Source organism: Spinacia oleracea, chromosome 2 (assembly GCF_020520425.1).
Source record: "Spinacia oleracea cultivar Varoflay chromosome 2, BTI_SOV_V1, whole genome shotgun sequence".
NCBI classification, from domain to species: Eukaryota; Viridiplantae; Streptophyta; class Magnoliopsida; order Caryophyllales; family Amaranthaceae; genus Spinacia; species Spinacia oleracea.
Genome location: NC_079488.1, coordinates 10,999,209 through 11,023,159, shown reverse-complemented (window position 1 = coordinate 11,023,159; position 23,951 = coordinate 10,999,209). Strand labels below are relative to the sequence as shown.

Here is a 23,951-nt window from a genome sequence, read left to right as displayed (position 1 = left end):
TCATATCACCCTCAGTTAGATCAGGGGCATTATGATCTAATGTGTTTGACAGATGTACCAAATTAATTCTCAACATACAATAGGAATTGAGTCATAATTTGAACTGAATCAATTTTACTTTTCATTAGGTGAGTCCATGTCATTCTTGTGTAATCATCCACTATGGTGAGAAACTGATTACATCTTGAGGAATCAAATACAGAGTAAGGACCCCACACATCAATGTGTAACAACTGAAATGGTGCAGTAGTTTTGATACTACTAGTTGTAAATGGAAATCTAGTTTTCTTAGCCATAGGGCAAATCTGACAGAAACACTATGCTAAACAACCTTTAACATCAATTCCCTTTATGTTCTTTATTTTTCCAAAAGATATATGACCTAATCTAAGATGCCAAAAAAACTTTCTTTAAGATCAAGCCAGATTTCCCTAGCTTGTTGTTCTTAGGTATAAAACACTTCTTAAAATTGAAGGTTTAAGAGAAGCTAACATCCAAGAGATTACCGGATCATTACATTTGCACTAGATTTTGTAATTGGAAGAATTTGTGGCTGGTTGATTTAAGCTTCCATCAACAAAGCATAACTTGTTCCTTGCTGATAATGCAATCATCATAGAACGTTTCCAGTCATTCAGATCATTGTTACTTTAGTAATAAGCAGAACTTGGATTGAGGGAAGGATCTACTTGATTAGTAGGCATTTTTCTGGATTTCTTGATGAAATTTTAAAGAATTTCAGTTGAACAAGCAACAGATTAAAGAGAAATTCTACTTAATTTAAAGTGAGAATGAAGAAAAACTTGCGGAACTTATGCAGGATCTAAAGATTCTGCTCTCATACGATGTAAGTTTTCATGATCTATGAAGAACATCAGAGAAAACTATAAGCTAATGATTTTAGAGAGAGATATTGGAGAGAATCAATCAACTATATTGAATTATGACTGAATGAATCAGTTCTTACAACCTTAGCTAGCTTAAATACTACATCAGCTATGAGGTGTTACAACCAATCAAAAATAAGCATAAACATGAGAGCCAATCAGAATGATTCTGCTCGTACATCTAGGATGCAACTAGCCTATTACACATAACTGAAGTCATAACAAACTTCCTGAAATCAGGGAGATGTGGTTATTAGTTCAAGATTCTAGAAACTAGGCTATTGACTGCTGACTTGGTGATGACTGTATTGCAATGCTTGCTGCAGTGAGGTGTTGTAGTAGAGTTGCACTGCATGCTGCATTGAGATGTTGATGTAGCATTAGTATGGTCAGAGCCGGTCCTGACATTTAATGGGCCCTAGGCAAAAAAAGAAATATGGGCACCGCATATAAATAAAAAATTTAAACTTCAAAATCTACGCAATATATAAAAAATAATTTAATTAAAATAACAATAATAATATGTTTGTTTCTATTTTTAATGTACATTTATCTACGGAGTACACCGTAAATATAAATATGTTGATGCAATAATTTTTTTTCATCTTATCTCCATGATGTCGTTATAAAAAAAGATGAAGAATGTTCATATCTTGTAAGTATATAAGGTTTCACAAAAAGAAGGAACACGTGAATGAAATTGATCTTAGATCGTGCAAGAAGTATTTGACGAACTAATTTAATGTGACAATTAAATTTCTTAATACAAATAAATTTGTATATGCTAATATTTTGAAAAAATGTTGAATGATCTTCATTAGAAGCTACTCCCGTAATTCTTAGGAAGGAAAAGACTTAAATACATTTTTAAAAAAACATAAATTAAAATATGAAAAGAGGAAAAAGAAAAAGAAACGTTATCAAAACAAAAAAAATAAATAAAGAAAAGACTAAAAAAGAGATTTGAAAGAAAGACAAAAAGAAAAAAGAACAGAAGTACGGAGTAAAAAAACGAAGGAAGCGGAAAAAGAGGGAGTCGGGAATCGATCCCGTGATTTCCGAAAAATTAAACAAATTTCAGTTAACACTGAGCCAGGAACTCTTCTACTGACATTATTGTGTTACATTATACTAATACTAAACAACTGGACGCGAATTATGTTAGGGACCCCTTTCGACTCTGGGGCCTAGGCCGTCGCACTCCTCGCCTATGCCCAGGGTCGGGCCTGAGTTTGGTGTAAACCAACAGTTACCTTACCCAGCTCGTAGAACTTGCTTTTCAAAATTTAAATTTTCACAACCAATGTTTTGACTCTGTAACAATATTGTACCAAATATTATTTAGTAGTACTCCCAACGTTCCTAATTTATATTATTGTCCCTTTAACATTTGTACATTAGTTTAGGAGAAGAAAATTATATGTTGTTTTGTCTTATACAAAGTATTATTGAAATCATTATTTAAAAACATTGGTTTTAATGCACTGTTTTTTGGTGTTAGCACCCAGTTTACCCCTAGAGTTAATTCGGATTCAGAACGAATTATGGCTGGATAGGTTTCAGTTCCCTCCCAATTGTTGTTGCGGGATATCGAACACGGGGTCCTCTTTACCAAGTTCAGCCCCAACCACTACTGAACTAACAGTCAATTGGTTGGTTCCAATGCACTGTAATTGTAGGAGTTCTTATGAAAGTATTGTAAGTTACTCATATATAGGGTGATAATGAGCCGAGCCGAGACCTAGCCTATAAAGACTCGGCTCGAGCTCGAAGCTCATCAAGCCTGGGAAATTGGGCTCGAGTTCGAGCTCAAAACATTAAAATCGAACTCGGTTCGACTCGAAGCTCGATAGGCTCGTTGAGGCTCGATAGACTCGCTCGAGGTTGATCATCAAATGTTTAATTAAGAAACATGTTTATCCACTTTTACATGTTTTATATGTTAAAAATAAATATCTATTAAAATTAATTTCTGCAAAAATTAATTTATAAAAAATACATATATTAAAAAGAACTCGATCTTGCTCACGAGCTTTTGAAACGAGCCATTGATAGCTCAGGCTTAGCTCGTTAAGTTCTCGAGCTGAACCCGAGCTCAACTCGATTTTTTACCGAGCTTTGTCGAGCCGAGCATCGAGCAGTTGCGAGCCGGCTCGGCTCGTTAACACCCCTACTCATGTACTCTAATTTCTCTTTTTCATATGCATATCCTCATCGTTCTAACACACTTTCATAATAATCACTAGTATTTTCGTGATATTAATTAAATTATCAATGTGGTGCGTGAAATAAATTTTATGTATGCGTTCACATTGTTTAAATTAATACAAGTATTAAATTTGTCGGTGGCTTGACTTTTTCATAAAAACCCAAGGTATAGTATACACTACCCCATTCATTTTTTCTATCTTTGAAGGACCCCCATTCAAATTATGAGGGCTCATTTAATAACTATCAATACAATTATTCACAATAGACATTATAGATTTATATATAGTACTTCCAAACTTGGTGAATCGCAATTTAGAAGGTGGACTATGGTGCACATAGAGCATGGTGCATCTTAAGAACACTAGTATATAATTGAAAGAACATCTAGTTACGAGAAAAGAACATGAGTATTTTTTTTATTTAGGTTTTTAATAAATAGCAAAATAATATATTATTTTTATAACAAAAAAGTGAAATATTATATCGCATGTTCTTTCGCCGTAGTGTCATGTTCTTTTGCTTATGCACATATGTTCTTTTGGTACACCATGCTCTATGTGCACCACGGTCCATAATCCACGGATTGCTCGGTGAAGGCTTTGGTCATCGATTAGAAAAAAAATGATGGCCTTGGATATGGAATAAAACAAAAATTACGTGAACGGTAGATTGAAAAAATAATTTAAAAATTATTTCATCCGTCCTTTTTTTATACAACTTTCGTTTTAAAAAGATCTTTACACTTACTATTTGCACGGACTCTGATGCAATGTTTGACCGTTAATATATCCAATTTTGTATGGCAAAAAATTATAAAAAATTGATATTCATAAAATACATTTCGAGACGAATCTAACAAGATATCTCATGATAATTTTTTATAGATATAATAGTGAGAATTTATGGTCAAAGTTTTTATTGTTGGACACATTTTTCAAAGCGTAAAGAACTTGATCAAACGGAGGTAGAATTCTGTACATATTTCGTTTTATATGTCCCATTTTGATTTTTACGTTTAGAATATTTCTTTTACATTATTGTAACATAAATGTTCTTAATATTATGTCCAAAACCGTGCAAAATATTATAACTTTAGTCAATCAAATTCATTGGAGAACTAAATCGTCTAATACTTTCCCATTTATTACAGTATATACTTAAACATACACCATAAATGATACATGTCACTTTCTGGTGCAACATTTTCCCGCCAAAAACTATTGTTCTAAAAAAACATATCTACTTTTTTTAATTCTCTCTCTCCTTTTATATAAACCGTTTATGTATGTATGAAGTATACGTGTGAAAAAAGAAAATACAGGATTATAAAATATGACCGTATTAGACGATTTTGGTGATATTTTAGTCAAATCGTCATATCAATAATAGAAATATTTTTACTCAATATTTTTGTCAAACTAACATATTAATTAGTCATATAGAATATTTTGGTCAAATTATCATATTAAAACATACTACGTATGAAATATATAATACGTAGTAAGTAGGAAATTGCATATCTATACTAATATATTAAAGGCGTTGCGGAAAAAGTTTATGTGCCACTTATAACTCTCCTGTTACGCCACATCATCCACTCACTAAGGCTATGTGATGTTATTGACAACCAAAAATAAATGCAACAAGGTTTGAACACAAGACCTCAAGTTTGGAGAATAACTCTCATTACCATCTTTTTTTTTTTTTTTTTGCTAGGCAAGCAAGATCGAATAATATTAAGCTCAAAACAGATTACAACCTAAACTAACTCAAGGATGAAACAAACCAACTAGGTTGGACCATTCCATCAAAGAGCTAGAAACAGAAAACTATCTTACAGAGTAGCAAACCACGAGCTATCTCTCCTAGATACATGTTTAGGTAAAACAACCAAAATTCGATCTCTAACATTTTTCTTAACTCTAGCTACCATATTCTGAACAGTTGGAAAGGAAGCATTCCAAAAACAACCATTCCTACTTGACCAAACAGCATACACTGCAGCAGCTAGCATTGCAAAGCTAGCTAACTTGCCTTCTAAACTTTGACATTCTGCCATGAGCAATGCACCTCATGAGCTGCTTCAGATTACCAGTGGAATAAGTAATCCCTAACCAAGTTTTGAGAGCACTAATGCATCTGCTGCTATAGGGACAAGCAAAGAATAGATGCTTATGATCTTCATCAGCTTGTCCACAAATCAGGAAACTTGCAGTATTACTAACACCAAATCTTGCCAATTTTGCAGTGGTTTGAAGCCTGTCCTGCACTGCCAACCAACATATGAATCTATTCTTAGGGATATTCAGCCTATTCCACACCATATTATCCCACTGAATCACAGGTTTTGGTCCAATGATTTTCTCATAAACTGTTTTCACAGAATAATGAGGCATAGCAGCTAACTCAGTTTGAGTATAAACTAGTTTCAATCTCTCTTTTATGGCACATATCTTCTTCCAATACCAGCTAGCAGAAGCTACAGGTTTATACTCCCACCAATCCCCATCCTTAATGTACACAGCATGAACCCATTTGATCCAAACATTATCCTGCTTGGAAGCAATGTCCCAAACATATTTTCCAATGCTAGCAATATTCCATCTGACAACATCTCTAAATCCAAGTCCACCTTGCTTCTTATCACAACATGAACTTTCCCAAGAAATGTTACTGTTTTTCTGACTGTAAGCTTGCCCACTCCAGAGAAATGCTCTACAAACTTTAGTAACTTCCTGCAGAAATTTCTTGGGTAAAATAAATACCTGAGCCCAGTACATATGAATACTCATCAACATAGAATTAATGAGTTGCATTCTTGCTGTGTAGGAAAGATTCCTTGAACTCCGGACTTTAATCCTAGCAACCATCTTATCCACTAAGACATCACATTGAGCAGCAGAAATTCTTTTAGCACAGATGGGAACACCTAAGTACTTAAAAGGAAGCTGACTCCTAGTAAAACCAGAAACATTGACAATTCTGTTGATTTCATTCTCGGCCATACCACAGCAGTAGATAGTTGACTTCTACTTGTTGGCTAACAAACCAGAAGAATTGGAGAACAGCTTAAAAGCTTGAAGCAGAAGATACACAGAGGGGAACTCACCTTTACTACATAGGATTAGATCATCAGCAAAGCATAGATGAGTGAGCTTAAGTTCTTTGCATCTAGGATGAAACTGAAATTGAGACAACTCACTCATTTTGTAGAGAATTCTGGACAGGTATTCCATGAAGATCACAAACAGAAGGGGAGACATGGGATCACCTTGTCTTAAACCCCTTTTTGACTTGAAAAATCCATGCATTGTGCCATTAAGCATCAGAGAGAACCTAGGGGTGGTCACACACTCCATCACAAGAGCCACAAAAGCTCCAGGAAAACCCAGCTGTACCAACATTTCTTGCAGGAAATCCCAATCAACTGTGTCATATGCTTTTTAAAGATCAATCTTCATCATACAACTTGGTTTAGCACTCTTCCTACCATACTGTTTTACCAAATCCTGAACCACCATGATATTATGCACTATGTATCTGCCATGTACAAACCCCCCTTGATTCTCAATGATCAAATCTGATAATACTTGCCTCAATCTACTACAAATCACCTTAGTAATGCATTTATACAGAGTATTACAACAGGATATAGGTCTGAATTCACTCACATTCTTTGGACACTTAGTCTTAGGAATGAGAGTAATGACTGTATGATTTAACTCCTTAAGAAATCTGCCTTGTTGGAGAACATCCAGAACAGCATTGATAACATCATCACCAACAATGTTCCAAGCATCTTTATAGAAGTAGGATCCATACCCATCAGGCGCTGGTGCTTTCCTACCAGGAATAGAGAACAAAGCTTTCTTCACCTCACCAGCTGTATATGGAGCATTTAGAATATCTCTATGAGCATCTGTAATCAAGGGACCAGCTTGGACAATATGACTAAGAACAGGTCTTCTATTAGTGTGAGTATTACCGAACAAAGTTGTGTAATAATCCAAGAAAGCTTGAGAGATATCAGCAGGATTATCTCTCCAAATCCCATCCATGCCATGAATGATGTAAACTTGGTTATGATTATTCCTAGCTTTGATACTCTGATGGAAGAGGGAGGTATTTTCATCACCATCCCTAATCCATGAAGCCTTTGCCTTCTGTTTCAAAAACTCTAAATAAGCTTGATGTTTATTTTTGTAATTTTGCACTGCACTGAGTTCTGCATCAGCGAGACTCTGATCAGCAGGATCAAGATGTATTGATGTCTGAGCTGCAATCATGTCATGGTATGCTTGAAGATCAGCAGCTTGAACATCAGAGAATCCCTTTCTATTCAACTCTTTGAGCACCAACTTCACCTTCTTCAGTTTGTGAACAACACCAAACATCTTGCTCACTTGAACTGTACCACTCCATTGTTCTTGGATAAGAGTCAGAAAATGAGGAGCAGATTTCCACATTGTAAAATACTTAAAAGGCTTTTTTCCCCCCCTGTATCCCTAGGATAGACAGTCAACAATCCAGGGGAATGATCAAAACAACCCTCATTCATAAAACACACTTCAGCTGAGCTATAAACACCTAACCACTTAGGATTAGCCATTATTCTATCAATTTTAGAAAAAACTCTAGCTGTACCATGCTGTTTATTATTCCAAGTATAGAAATTACCCACACTCTTAATATCTTCCATGCTACAGAAATGCATACAATCACAAATATCCATTATTTCAGCATTCCTAACAGGGGAGCCAACTCTCTCATCATTACTCATAACACAATTGAAATCTCCACACAAGATCCAGACATCCTGAGTGTTTAAAGCTTTCAAATCTTTCCACAACACTTCTCTATTAGAGCTATCATTGAAAGCATAAATGAAGGTACAGAAAAAAATAGGCATACCACTCACTGGTTGTATGAAGCAATGCATAAACTGACTAGAAGCTACTTGGATACTCACAGAAAAGCTTCCTGGATTCCAAGCCAAAACAATTCTGCCACCATTATGGTAACTTGCATTACTAGAGAAACACCAATTTGGGAAAACTCTTTGGTAAAGCTTCCCTAAGTTAGGAAGCTTAACCTTATGCTCTAGGAGACCAACTAACCCCACATGATATTTATGAAGAAAATGCTTCACAGTATCCTGTTTCTGAGCTAGGTTGATACCCCTAACATTCCATGATAATATCCTATCCATAAGATCTGGAAGAGTTCCCTCTTCCTGTGCTACCCTCCTCAATGTCATCTTCCCTATCCAACTCAGCAGTACTGCAAGCACTATGACCACCATCATCATTCAGCATTTGGAAAGAATTAACAACGTGTTGGAACCAAGTTGGTAGGTCTAACCCTGATTGGCCTGAGAGTTCTTTGAAACCCCTCCTGATCCACCTCTGGTGCCACCACTTCTGTGTGATTCTGAACTTGTTGTTTTTTCTGCACCCATATTCTCTTAGTTTTCCCCTTCCTACACTCAATGGTTGAATGTCCAACTAGTTTGTAGTTATCACAAACAGTTGGTCTCCACTCATAGGTGATAGGTACCTGAACCAGCTCACCATGCTCATTCATAAATGAAACTTGATTAGGAAGCTTTTGTGTGATTGGAATATCAACCAACACCCTAGCATACTGAAGTTTATCCCTACTCACAGTGGCTGCATCCCTCTTAATTGGTTTGCCTAACTGACTCACAATCTTGAAAAGAGATTTTTCACCCCAATACTTAAAATTCAGACTCAACTGAATCCAGATGGGGACAGATTTGATCTCTTCCTTCTCCATATCCATATCAACACTCCAGGGTTTCACTACCATAGGTTTTCTTTCAAAGAAAAAATGGCCAGAAGTGACTTTGTCTCTCATGTCCATAGTCAGAAATCTCACTAAGTAGATTCCCTTTTTCACCAACACCACCTTATCAACATTAAATTTCTTCCAGATTCTCCTAATAAACCCTTCCATAACATGTATTGGGGGATTAGCACCAATAATATAGTAGATAATGGAAGAATTCCAAAAATCCACCTCATCCTGTATATCATCAAGGTAAATCTGTACAGGGCTAGAAACAGGATGCATTTCAATTGGATCAGGTGGCCTAAATTCATCATCAACACTATCAGCATGTTCAGTCATTACTTCTTCAAATTGTTGCAATATTGGAATGGAAATCGTACCAATATCAACATTAGATGGAGTATTATTCACCTTGTTAGCTGATCTGTGAACAGATTGCATCCACTCATTGAAGGAATGCCTGAGTTGAGAACGAGCTTGCAAATGTTTCAATCCAGATTTGGGGGCGAGAATCTCATTTTCAATCGTCAAATCCAGTGCTTCGACCCCTAAAACCTCCTCAATCGATCGAGTCTTAAGAGCCTGAGAATCAGATGAAGGTCCTCTTGGTTTCTGCTTTGCATTGCCATGCTTACTACCTTGCATTTTGCCCCCAGACTTCCTTGCCATGGCAGCAGTGCACAATGGAAATCATGCACCGAAGGGAAACTTGGGGGAGAAGGCAAGGTTTTCTCTCGCTTCTCTCTAGAGTTTTGATAATTATTTTATTTTCTTGTTTCTCATTACCATCTTAACCAACCACTAATTGTTGTTTATCCATGCACATTAATTTATAAATACGTGTCAACATGAAGTCTAAAACATTTAAACCTTTATGTTACCTTTTATTTCTTATAGACTATATTGGAATAAAAATAACATATAAAAGCATTAGGAAAACCATGAATTAAACATGATATCATATCATAAGTCTCATAAGCATCAACTATAAAATGTCCAGCATATATCTAGTTTTGTGTTTATTAATTAAATGAATTGTAAGATGATCTAATTGAAAAATTAATTGACATGATACAAAACACACTGTACATCTGTAGATGATCAACTTAATGAATCTTTTCACTTTTTATGGACTACACATACTTTGGTCAAATATTGAGGTGAATTGAGAAGAATATCCATATTCAATTATTTAAAGTAACAACCGGGACATCGCCCGGGCCACACACTAGTTAGATGATTAAATTAGAACATTCAAAAATTTATTAATTACGCATTAGGTTTAAAGGATAAATATTTCTGTTAAATATTTTATACTCCGTTAAAAGATGTCAAATAATAATTTTTGAATATTCTTGCGGGCAAGGGACTTAATCTTGTTGATATATTAAATCACCGACACTTTTTCATTGTCCTATTTGTATAAAAAAATGAAAATATTATCAATAAACGTAATCTACATTGTTTATATAAAAAAGGAATAATCTTTATCAACATTAATTATTAGTTTTTAAATCTCTGATACCAAATGTAAATAATAAAAAAGGACGGGGGAGTAGAAATATTTCAAGAATTTTGACGTTTTCTAACATTTTAGTTGGGAAATGAACTGAATTTAATAAATGGGTTTATGACAAATACGGCTCAAATCTCGGCCTTCTCATTAATCTCCAACATATATATAGCACATTACAATTAACCTAGTAAGGCTAAACAAGTAACTTAACATATTTATCGCTTTACAATATTAACAATAATAATACTCCGTATATTCCGTAACAGTTTAAAAATAAATAAATGTCAGTAAATTACAAAACCAGATAGATTCTCAACGCACACATTAAAGAATTAGCTGATAGTTAACCAATTAGATGAGATATTCAGGTAATACTTTGAAGTTTTAATTTGATGTATATTTATGGAGTACGTCTACTGATCTCGTATGAAAACTTTGACCACATTTTATTCACAATAAAATCCATAATTAATTTAAAAGACTTCAATCAATAGAATAATGATGATAAAATGATTGGTTTAGTTTCAAGATTTTCGACTTCTAGAAGTGAAATAGTCAACAGCCACGTTATTCGGTCCTTTTTTGCATACGAATACGAAGTATCATCCTACATTCCTATTTTAGTACTATAAGTTCTCTATATAAGGGGCATCAAATGTTGCTAAGAAAAGGCAAGAAACCAATTCACAATACTACAACTACCCTTTCAAACTTATATCTATAACTTACAAAATGAACAATCTCACACTTTTCGTCGTCTTTTGCTTCCTAGCCTCTCTTTCTCATGCCATCACTATGAGAAAAACATACAAATCTAGACGGACTAACTGCGACGGTTCACGAAAGGGTCACAGGGATTTCTGGGGCGCGGATAGGAGTTTGCAAATATTGACGCTTTAAAGGGTCGTAGCATATAAAGATGCTATAGAGCGTCGTTATTAGCAAATAAAAGACACGTGTACCCACATGTCAGCTAAGCCCGCTAAACTATAACTTTTCGCTTATAATTTTAGCCAAATTTCCCCCCTTAACCCCGCTTAATTCTCCCATACCTGCTCCCACAACATATCAAACACTCAACCTAGTCAACCCACACTCTCCAAAAACCAACTGCTCATTGGAAAATTTGAATACACTCCCAGAGAATCGCTGGTGTCATCTCAGAATCCCCTTAATTTCGTTTACAACAGGTTATCACAAACGAATCACCTCAATTTCTTTTGCAATCTGCTAGTAATCTTGTCATTCCTCTCAATACAAAAGGAAGGAAACCCTGATTGATAGTTTTCACAATTCGCCAAATATAACCATCTCAAGCTTCAATAAGTTAGTGTTTTTGTTAGAGATATTCGCTCTAAGTTGCGGGTTTTGGATTTCCGGCTTCTTTGGTTTGTCAGATAAATTCTCCCAATTCACGCGAAGAAGTTCTTGAAGGTTTGATTTTATTTATTGTTTTCATTTTTGTTGCCGAAATTTTTGTGCTTGAACTTTCTTGTCTACCTACTCATAGTATATTTCAGGCAATTAAAAATATTTATATAAAAATTCAACATATTTTAAGTTTGAATTTAGGGTTTATTTCTAGTTTGTTTGTTGATTAATTTTAATTTATCTCTGGGTTTTATTTTTAGGTCTTTATTTTTTTCTATTGAAGTTTCTAAAGTGGGTTTTGGAAATTAAGGTTAACTTTTGCATAAAATTTATGAATTTTGTTCTACATTGGGATCACCTAGTTGATAAATTAAGCATTTTTAGGAGCATTGAATCGACAAATAGTATAATTTAGCTGAGTGTGCATTTGTAACAAGGAGTGATGCTATGTTGCTGCTTGTTTCTTGAATTTTTTAGAGGTTTTTTTTTTTGAAGTTACCACATTTATTTGGTTGGAATATGTCCTTTATGGCTAGGTCTTATGGGTATTACATTGTCACGTCACATGTGCCTTCTTTGAGACCAAATTCAGCGATCCTTACTGGTCTTGTTTAAGGTACAAAGCGGAAAGACAACACTCGTGATTGAGATATAAGGGTCTTGACTCAAATTCTATTTTTAGTTCCCGATGAAGTGTTTATATTTTCATACTTGATTGATGATTACAAAGATGTCTCCCTTTGTTTCTCTGTTGCATAACTTGTATAGTTAGATTTTTTTTAAGTATCTAGTTAATGTCAGGCATGGATTCTGTTGATTATGGCCAGCTAGACAATTCTTTGCTTACTTTGTATAAACAAGCCTCTCTTATCAAACTATTCTCTTTTTCTTGGATCTCTTTTTTATTTGCAGGGAGAAGATTTGAAGGAGATTGATAGTCTGAAAGACAGGATAACAAAACTCCAATTGAGACAAATGTATATGTCCTCAAAACTGTCATTGATTCGAGTTTGTGGTCTTTTATTATAAACTCTGTCATAGGCCGGGCTAGTAACAACCATTGTCAATTACAGGAGGATGCTGGGTAAAGATTTATCAAACTTGAGCTTGAAAGAAGTGCAGCAGCAGGAAAAGCAACTCAGTGAAAGCCTACTGTCTGTAAAAGCTAAGAAGGTGGCTGTAGTTTGTAGTGCCTTCCCTTTGGTTATTTGTGTCTTTTATTTGAGGCTATTATTGTACGACAAGCACCCAAATTAATATCGATTTATGCGAGTACTTGCTACTGCAGGACCAATTGCTGATGGAACAACCCGAGCATTCACGCAGGCAGGTACTTCACAGTATTTATATGACTAAATAGTTATAATTTTTGTTTGATGTATGTTGTTGGTCTTGTGACATGGTACTATGTGTTTTACCTAAGACTAAAGATGCAGTTTTTACCTATTTTTTTAATAATTTAGGAGCAGAGGGCCTTACTAGACAAGTAACTATATTTCTTTCTCCCATTCATGTGATCGAGTTTTACTGTGTGGGGTGGACTAATATAGCAGTTTTAAATCTGTATTTTTATGATCTGTAGATTTATGAGCTTAGAGGATTTCATACACCATCTGAACGCCCGAAACCTATGTATCTTGAGTACTACCCCATAGCAACCAAGGTTTCTTCTGCGACGAATGGGACTTCAGGTTCTGATGGAGGCTGCAATAGTGAATTCGACAAAACATATTCTGATGTTACTTTGCACCTAGGCCAGGGTACTCCTCTTTTCCCCAAATTTCATAAATTAGTTTTTTCAAATGGTTTGATTTAAAATTGTTGCTTCTTACATTCAGGCTACCATGTGACAACATTCGAAAGAGGAAAGCAATCGAGAGGTAGTGCTGAAGCCTAGAAGAGTCTATCTGGTTGTCCTTCTCTGCCTCATTGCTAGCTGCTGCTGAAATTGGCACCAGAAATAGCATGTTTTGGTAATCTAATATCCAACAGTATATGTGTGGCACTTAGTTAACAACTTGACATCATATATAAAATAAGCTATAAATATTTAGTTAACCACTCGCGAGTGTGGAATAGTCTACTCGCGAGTCTACTCCTCTCCTGGCGAAGAGCTATATCATTTCATACACAAGGAGCTTTATAATAGTCTTCTAGGTTTCGTTCATTGGACTGTATTATCAGAACTCAAAAGCGACTAATAATATCTTTTTATCAGAAATCGAAAATGGAGCTAAAGTTAGAAGAGAAGAAACGACTAGTAGCTGGTATGGAAAAAATATCCCTGGTATTCAACACTCTCCTTTTTGCTTATTTAGCATAATCAGATCGTTATTTTGGTGTATTAATTCTGGATTACCTAAACCTTATGGTGATAATAGAAATTGGACGAGTTATTGATTTCTGCTAAAAAAAACAATCTTCAGTACGTCAAATGCGGCAGACTAAGGTATATACTTGGATGATTTTATTAGCACATTTTTCGATGTCGGTTTGGGCATTTGAAGATTAAAGGCTTAGTTTTTTGAAGATATGGGATTGCTTGCAGTTACATAAAGGTCTCCAGGAAGTAAAGGAGTATGGTGAAAGACTGAAAAGTTCTTAAGAGAAACTCCAGGTCAGTTCTCAAGTCTTTTAGTCATATATCTAAGCTACACTATCAGTAACCTTTTTATGCGTGCTTCATACTAAAACATACCTGATAATGTGACTAAAAAGAGTATCGACTTTGTTCCTTTAGAAAGTATAATCTAATTTCTGAGTTTGCTTGAATTTTTTATCTATTTTGAATCATGTAACATAGCTTTTTTGTGTTCTTTCTTGTCTCCACATAATTGCCCCCCCCGTCACATGACCAATTCAAGCTCATACATGAAGCTCGTGCCCCTGTGGATATGCTGATATCCATGAAGCATCTATTCATTATCTCTAGAGTACCTTCTTGGTCTTCAGTGTATTTAACAAATAAGTGACGACCTTGTAGTCCAGAATGATTTTGTTAGCAACCGTGAAGCTAGAACCTGCAATCTAGTAGACACCAGCACATTGTGGCATTCTGTGATTTAGATTCACCATTACATTGTGGAATTACGTGACTTAGATTCACCATTTACTTTATTGTGGAATTTATGGAAGATTAGCCATGAAATTAGATTCTTTTATCTAGATTCTCAAAGTGTACTTTGATTCACATGCTAAGTACCCGAACTAGGTTTACTTTCTTTGCTACGAACTTCCCTTCATCACAAATCCTATGAAGTTAAGAGTTTGTTGAACTTCCTTATATCATGTATTACACTTTGTAATTGGTTATCTTTCTCCTGTCATGCGCTGGTCATGAACAACCATTTTGTGTTTCTCAATAGTATTAAAAATATATATTCATTATGGAGCTGAAAGTCGCGCTTAGTATTCTCTGTATTACCAATGAACAAAAGGAAAAAGAGTTTTGATGCTTCAACAACAGTTCAAAATACAATAAGATTTAAATTTTATGGAACAAACACATTGGAAAGATGCTAATGTCACCCTCTTGCCATATTGACTGATATGTTTCTTTACTATGGAAAGATGTTTTTTATGTTTTTGGATTGAAGTTACATAGTGTCGAGGTTTACATGGACTGCTTCCTGCATGCATTTTGAGTTTTTGAGCATCCTCTTACTCTTTGATTGACTTTGTACCTGCCCTAGTCCCTAAATATGTTGCTATTCAGTGAGTCTAATCTTTTAACTTGTTAACGATAATATTCCCATCTATCAATCAAAACAAACTTGACTTAAATTTACCTAGATCATCTGTAGAAATTTTGTGTTGCCTATCAAAACAAACTGAATTATATTGCTAGTTAAGGTCTGTTTTCATTACGATGAGAATGTTGATTACTTGTCTTATTTTTTGTATGAAAACACGCATTAGATTTCGAGTTGCACTAAAAAAAACGAGAATTTATTTTAATATTTATTTGTAGTTTATGCCTCTTAGTCATATCCGTATTTCTTGAGAACATCTGCTAGATGAGGGTCTGTAGACTCATTTATGCATCAATCATGCAGTTTTGTGTGAAATTTAACAGCTTACGTTGTCTAGTGGCATCATTGTTGAAGGAGGTTGACTTGTTTGGTTTTATGTCTCTTTAAATTCTATCCAATGCCTTTCTGCACATTCCCGTCCAATAAATTTGTTATGCATACAGAATCGCATAACGCTCCTTCTCTGTGATTACCGACAACTGCAGGGTGCCCAATAATATGATTGAATTTTCACTTGGTATGACCTCAAAATTCTCTACAAAATGCAGTAGCCATTAAATATAATATTTCTTCCTCCTTTTTTTCCTCTAACTATTATTTTTCTTCTGTTTTATGGTACAGTGAGATCCTAGAAATAGCTGAAAGACATGAATTAGTAGATTAGGACATGAATACGTTGAGGAGTTCTTTTGCTACTGTGAGTCTGTGTTGGCTACTGATGGACTTTTTGTACTCCAGGTAATCACAAGCGCTTGTTTACGCAGTTTAGAGTTATGTAAATTCAGTTAATTAGTTCTATTGGATAAACTATTACTGCTCCGTGCCAAAAGATTCTTGTGAAGGTAGAAAATATTTTCAGGTAACTAGTACTTATTTTGAAACATGTCTAGCAAGACTCACAACAGGGTTTTTAAGTATGCACTTTTTACAAAGGTTTTTCAATATCTTTTTTCTAATCTGATTGTTGTAACATACAAAACTGGATAGCTGTAGGTTTCTTGAGCTCTTGACATCGATGTTAATAGAGGAAGACATTGTGGCTTCTGTCCCATTATCTAATTGTTGAAATTTTGTTATTAATGAGCAGGTACATATCAAAATATGATGCAGAGGAGAACTCTAATATGTCATTTTCTGCAAGTTTGATAAAGGCCGTGGATGTGATTGGGGAAGTCAAAATGGTTTGAGCGGTTTGTTTGCACAGAAAACTAATGCAATAATCCATACTTTTGGAAGATGATCCAGGAAATCATCCAAGTTCACAACGTAAGTGATAATGTAAGTGTTATATCTTCTCAATCTGACTCCTGTATATATGCTTGTTACATTAATTATGATGTCTAAGTTTCCGACTTCCCTTTTGTAAGTTGTAACAACTCACAAATGTTAAGACTTAAAAAGGAATGCATAAAATGGATATAAATGCAGCTATACGTGGCCTTGTTTGAACATTGATCAGTAAAATCATTTTTAATAAATATAAATCAGTTATTATCAATAAAGACCAATATTATTCAACATCAACTCATTTCAATTGGTGTAAAGCACATGGCCTTACGTAAAATGATATAAATGAGTAGGTGTAAACTTCAGTGTAGATTAATATTGCTTCTATCTGTTTGTTTAAGCTTGATGTTTGATGTTCTTAATATTTTTACACTGATTGCTTTTCTGACGACTTTTAAATCATGCATTTCTATGCTTGATTATTGTTCTGATTTGTTTACATGAATTGTTACTATTTAATTTAAACTGGGATAAAGCATAAGGGAGAGGCACTGTCACTTGTTTTTCCAGTCTAATTATAGTCTAATTATGGCCAGGGGGGAGGGAAGCTGTATGCAAATAATCATTTAAGGTTGAGAAAGTCTTTCTTTGTGATGCTACGGTTTAAAAATCACAAACCATGCATGTAAGCATTAGCAAGGCCTAAACTAACACTCAAAGATTACAAATTGTCAAACTAAACTAACACTCAAAGATTACAAATTGTCAAACCATAAGTGGTCATCCTCACTAATTCTCTTTTTCTTATACATGTGTTGTTCTAGTCGTTACAATTCTTCTAGTTAGTTATGGTATTAGAAAAATATTATTCAAAGTATGATTTACTGTCATATCTAGTGTTTTGTCCTAATTCCTTTGAAAATCTGAAATTGATGTCTGAAATGGTTCCCAATTTCATAAATAAAGAGAAAAGGAGAGAGAGAAGAATATGACAATAATAATACGAAGTGTCTGATTTTTTCCAGTTTGATTGGGTCTTATTTTTTTCCAGTTTGATTGTGTCTGATATTTTCTAGTTTGATTGAGTCTAATTTTTTCCCCATGTTCAGAAAAAAGAAAATATGAGAAATTGAAATGGTTGTTTTAGTGCAGTGGCGTTTCTCTCTTTTGCTTTATTGAATTTTCTTGGTTGAACACATTAATGGAAGGATGATACAGACAGTGACATTAGGTAGCTTGTCCAGTGAAATTGTATGTGCATATAACACTATTGTATTCTAGTTGGTAATGGACTCACATTCTATATATTTTTGTGCTACTAAGGATTCAGTATATGACATCTAGATTTGCGACCAATTTGTAGTAGTTTCTCTCATGGCACCATGTTAATACTTTATTTAGTCCTTGCATATACACCATAATATTGTTGACGTAATCTTTCATTAACTGTCATGTATGTTATTTACGAATTACACTGGGGCGTGTATGCATTTGTTTCCATGTTTTTGTATTTCTGTTACAGTTTTGGAAAGGGGCGAGTTACTATTTTCAAAACAAATGAGAATTTCTAGCTTATGTGGACCCAACTTAGCTGTTTTGTGCATAGAAACCAATCTCTCCCCTCCAACACACTAATCGGTCCTAGATTCTAGCTTAAGGGTGCGACCAGATTCACAATTGAGAAGAGAAGATCCCTGACATTCTTGTTATAGATTTCTAGTCCAGAAATCCTGCTAGTGAATTCTCTTTCCGGGGTCTGTAATCATGGGAGAAGCGATTAGTTTGACATGTCAACTATAGGACGAAACATACTAAGCTTAAACTGAGCTTTTACTTTCTATGATCAGAACCTTACATTCATTATGTGGTTGTAAATATCTGTTACAGCTTTTTCTATAATTCCTCGCATTGTATATGTCTTGCCAATTCTTCTCTGTCCATAAGCAAATATAGTTGCTGCAAACAAAATCAGTGTTCAAAGTTTAAAGTATCAAACCACCACAGCACATAAACAATCTGAAATAAACATAGGAATGCTGAATGAAGCTATTAATAATTTTAAATGACACTAAATACTTTCAAATGACACTAAATATGGCTTAACCATGGTCGTTAAAATTCCACCTAAAAAGGATTAGGCTCCAAATTCGATCGTGAGCTCAGACCACAACAAAGTACCAAATTACCATCATAATGTGTAAGCCAAGCCAAGACAGCACCAACTTACTCTCCTGATAAAAGCTCAGTCGAACACTGACCATAAGTGATAGATAAGTCTGAAATCAACTACTATAAAGAGTTATAGTTGCGCATAGTAAAGCTTGTTTTATGTTTGATTGAATTCTATAGTCTGTTTTGTTTTTGGTCTGTTCACTTATCTTTATGTAGCAGCTCCATACTAGTTATATGAACAGGCTATCTGATGTCTTGTTGCTCAATACAGAAGTTTCTTCTATCTGTTTTGTTTACTGTTACTTGTGTTGAGGTAATAGTATTGTATGAGAAGCACATGGTTTATTGAAGAAACACTCTTCAACTGAGTCTAGAGGTATCATCCATGATTTATCCTTACAGACAATGTATTAGGGGGGAAAACTAGACAGAAGTAGAAGCTAATTTCTTTAAGATTCAGTATTTGTCACAGCTGGACTCTCCAAATCATTTAAAAAATCATTACCAACACTATCTTAACCTAAACAGACTGATAAACATGAGAAAGGAAAACCCGTCTACAAGGGCTACAACAGGTGGATACCAGACCCAATATCACAAAGACGCACACCAAATTTGTGTCTGCAGGAGTATAAATATTTATGTATTCCTGCTTAATTTCTAGCGTAGAATGTTAAAATAGAGAGCTAGGGCGCTGGTAAACTCTTGAGCACCTGTCTTTTGGTTGTGTCTATAGCAAGGCTGCTTTAGACCAGATTAAGCAGTGGCTAGGGATAAGAACTTCGAGAATTGATCTGTTATACCTGCTGAAATGGCTATAGAAGGACTACAAATGCTCTAGATTCCAGAAAAGGGTGCAGTAAACTGCTGTTCCTGCCTTAGTAATACCAATATGGAGAGTTAGAAGTGATGCAATTTGGAATTTTGAAGTTATACATACTGATTCTTTTGTAAAAGTTGTTAAGGATACCATAAAGAGCAGGATAGGAAGAATCATAGGGAATTAAGTGTAAATATCACAGATCTCTGGCTGCGATACCTAGACTTTTTTTTCTTTGTTTCATTTTCCGCGGAGATACCTGGACCTTGTTTTTTTAATAATGTTCATGTATGATTGAATTTGCTGAACTATAATTTAGCTCATTATTCAAAGATCGTAGATTGAATAAGTGTTTGCTTGATCTACCTTGAAAAATATAATTTGAGTGATTCAAATGATATTGTTAATTTTTCTTTGATTTTAAAATGTGTCATCATGCTTTATATATATATATATATATATATATATATATATATATATATATATATATATATATATATATATATATATGTTTGAAATATTAAATTTTCTTTGCAGATTATTGATGATTCAAGTGGTAATGGTATATGAAGATCAAGATCAACAAGTTCTCTTGAAGCTAAGCTGGCATAGCAATAGGTTTACTTGGTAATTAGTTTGTACGTAGTCAGGAAGTAGTTTTTATTTAGTTTTGGACTATCTTGTAGAAAATATGATGTTAGGAAGTTGTTTTTGTTTTAACTATTCCTTTTATTTCAGTTAACTAGACTCTGGAGATTTATGGATGATTTATATTGTTATATAAATCACTTTTTCTAAATTAATCAAAGCACGACGTTACGGTGTTTTATGATAATGTAGTAGAGTATTTGATTACCATCATCTATGGTCAATAGATATTTTATAAATAATTTGTGATTTTAGATTAATTGATTAATTGATATATATGATGCAAATTGTGACGATCCAAAGGGTCTAAATTATTTTGGAGGGAATGAGGAGAACTCGCACGAAAGTAAACGTATAGGGACTCTAATAAGAGTCTATATATTTCGGGTGTCTAAAGCGTCTCTATATGGTTTATAGTGGCGGAGAAATGTGTCTATAAGCATGCAAATAGTGACGCTTTTTGCAGTCTAAATATTGCGACTATCTATAGAGTCCCTATACTCCAAATAGCGGCGGCGAAATACATCGATATTTTGCAAATTATGACGCTCTAAAGCGTCGGTAAATAGCGGCAATGAAAATAGCGACCCTCTCCCAAAGCGTCGCTATGTGAAATAGCGACACTCTATACCGTCGCAATTTGTCCCAAAAAGCGTCACAATGTGCCGCGTTTTTTTGTAGTGCATAGAACTCGACTTTTGCGTCGGAGATCCTAGTCTCCCTAGGGGCCCTGAAGGATATGCTTGTAAAGATCCTGCTAGTGTCACAACTGATGATTTCGTTTACACTGGCTTCCGTGGTGAAAGAACCATCACAAACGTCTTCGGAAACAATGTGACTCTAGCATTTTCAGACGCATTTCCAGCCTTAAATGGTTTAGGCATCTCAATGGCCAGGTTAGACTTTGGAGTTGTTGGAGTAATCCCACTACACTCCCATCGTACATCAGAAGTTCTTATTTTGGCCAAAGGATCAATCATTGCCGGATTTATTGATGCAAACAACACTGCATACTATAAAAGATTACAAGTTGGTGATGTCATGGTCTTTCCACAAGCAATGCTTCACTTCCAAATCAATGTTGGTAGAACTGCAGCTACTGCGTTTGTTAGTTTGAACGGTGCAAACCCAGCATTACAACTCACTACTCCCTCTTTGTTTGCTGGAAATTTACCTGCTGATATAGCTGAGCAAATCACACTTCTAAGTTATGAGGAAGTAATGCGAATGAAAAGAATGTTCGGGACAGCTTAATAAGATCAACCTCTCCTGATTCTATTTTAGTGCCCAACAAATAAATTTTTCAATTAATACTTTGTATTTTGGTAGAGTTATAAATATTAGCATATCCCATTAATTTGTTAAATTAATTACTCCCCCCGTCCCGGAATACTTGACCTGTTTTCCTTATCGGGTCGTCCCTTAATACTTGACCTGTTTCTAAAAATTGAAATATTCTAACAATATTATATTATTTCTCACTCCACTCCTATTAACTCACCTACCCCCTACTCCATACAAAAAATAATTAAAAATTCAACCCATACTCTCCCCCAACCCCACCTCTTAACCCACCTCACACTAACTACATTAAAATAATACCCCACTATCAACTACTACCTATTAAATTAAATAAGTCAATTCAAGTCCCTTAAACTCTGTGCCGATCAAACCGGGTCGAGTATTCCGGGACGGAGGGAGTATTTTCTATTGATAGATGGATTTTATGATGCATGTATAATCATATTCTAATGTATGTTTAATAAAATAATTTCGTTTATTTATACCCTTCCTCCATGTTTTTTTTGATAAGCAAGTATTAGTATATATATGCATCAACATTTACAGAATTAGCAAACTAGTGGATTAAGTGGAACAGACTCCACCACAGGTCCACAGCCACAAAAAGAAGGCACAAAGCCAAAAAGCTACCCATCAACAAGGGTAAGAAACCATCTATGATCACTAGAGCTTATAGCTTTAGGTAAAACTGAACTAATTCTAGTATTAGCATTCTGCTTTACAAGACTACACACTTTATCAATGCACCTAATTTGACTGTTCCTCCAAGTTAATGGTATACTCCCTCCGTCCCGGAATACTCGACCCGGTTTGACCGGTACAGAGTTTAAGGGACTTGAATTGACTTATTTAATTTAATAGGTAGTAGTTGATAGTGGGGTATTATTTTAATGTAGTTAGTGGGAAATGTGTAAAGGGGTGGGGATGGGGAGAGTAGGGGTTGAATTTTTAATTATTTTTTGTATGGAGTAGGGGGTAGGTGGGTTAATAGGGGTGGAGTGAGAAATAATATAATATTGTTAGAATATTTCCATTTTTAGAAACAGGTCAAGTATTAAGGGACGGCCCGATAAGGAAATCAGGTCAAGTATTCCGGGACGGAGGGAGTATACTTTATTTAATATGTATAACTTCTTTTCAAAATTTAATATTTCACGTCAAATGTTTTGACCCTCGAACAACATCGTACCATGTAAATGGTTTGTCAATGCATGATTTTAAGCTTTAATATATTCAAATGTGGATAAGAAAAAATCATAAAACGTTGATATTTAAAACTATTTATTGAGTCGAATCTAATAAGATACCATAAGACTATGTTTTTTCTTAAATATAAATCACAAAAGAAAGCCAAAGAAACTTGTGTGAATAATGTCAAAAACCCAATTATATCATACTTCTTTCATTCTTTTCTCTAAACGTTTTGTATCCTACTTAATACACAAGTTTCATAACCTCTTTTTGTTGATTACTCTTCTAATTTATTTCTATTTTGACAAAGTTTTGTTCCCTAATAAGAAAATTTGACAAATACAACATTAAAGTACTCAATTTCCAAATTGCATCCTTTAAAAAACGAAATTGCAACTTGCAATCTGGAAAGTAAATTTACTTATTATGCTCATTTGCCGTCAATACGTGCCTGAAAATGATGTCATCTCGACGTACTTTGTCGTAATATGATTTGACCATAGTGAGTTAAGTTCAATGTAAAAGATAACAAAGCGGTGATCAAAGACCCACAGAGCACCGAACCTTCTCTCTCCTAAAAAATTCTTGGTATTGGCAATCTTTTGATAGTCCGCATGAGCTAGTCGGAGACGAGGAAGGACTTGAATTTCCTGTTCTAGTCTCCAACGAGTTTCGTTTCTTCAGCCTTGAATCCTTGATATTCTGTTAGTCTCTTGGATAGCTCTATTTGAGATTTGTAATTTTCTGATCGAAGAGTCATCATCAATTGAAATAACAAAAGGTTCATCGATCTTCTTCTGTTTAATTGTAAATCTCTCTTTCTAGTATTTGATTCTAGAAATTAGTTCTTGTTTTACTTTGGTTTCTTGGGTTAGGGAGTCTTACGTTTTGTGTGAAGTGTTATTATCTATTAGTGGTTGTTTTTTTTGGGGTCTGCAATATGTGTTCCTTGGAGGTTTACAATGAATTCAGAGGGGAGCTCAATCGAGTTCTTACAGAAGGGGATAGTCTTATGGAGGAAGTTGAGTTTTTAATTGAATTAA

The 23,951-nt window shown here is 34.7% G+C and overlaps 1 protein-coding gene and 2 long non-coding RNA genes across 3 annotated transcripts; all 3 read left to right on the top strand.

Annotated features, from left to right (window-relative positions):
• The first annotated feature begins 12,455 nt into the window (after positions 1–12,455).
• Positions 12,456–13,242, top strand: LOC110775019 (uncharacterized). The gene is made up of 3 exons (XR_008926930.1): positions 12,456–12,773; positions 12,870–12,969; positions 13,085–13,242. It is a non-coding gene; the product is annotated as an uncharacterized lncRNA (long non-coding RNA).
• A 934-nt stretch (positions 13,243–14,176) lies between these two features.
• LOC130466775 (uncharacterized) lies at positions 14,177–16,721 on the top strand. Its single transcript, XR_008926929.1, has 5 exons — positions 14,177–14,245; positions 14,345–14,413; positions 15,992–16,065; positions 16,170–16,286; positions 16,636–16,721. It is a non-coding gene; the product is annotated as an uncharacterized lncRNA (long non-coding RNA).
• A 2,476-nt stretch (positions 16,722–19,197) lies between these two features.
• LOC110798507 (auxin-binding protein ABP19a-like) lies at positions 19,198–22,170 on the top strand. The gene is made up of 2 exons (XM_056835658.1): positions 19,198–19,260; positions 21,097–22,170. The coding sequence occupies exons 1-2, from the start codon at positions 19,198–19,200 to the stop codon at positions 21,667–21,669; spliced, it is 636 nt and encodes a 211-aa protein (XP_056691636.1). The 3' UTR covers positions 21,670–22,170.
• The last annotated feature ends 1,781 nt before the right edge of the window (positions 22,171–23,951 follow it).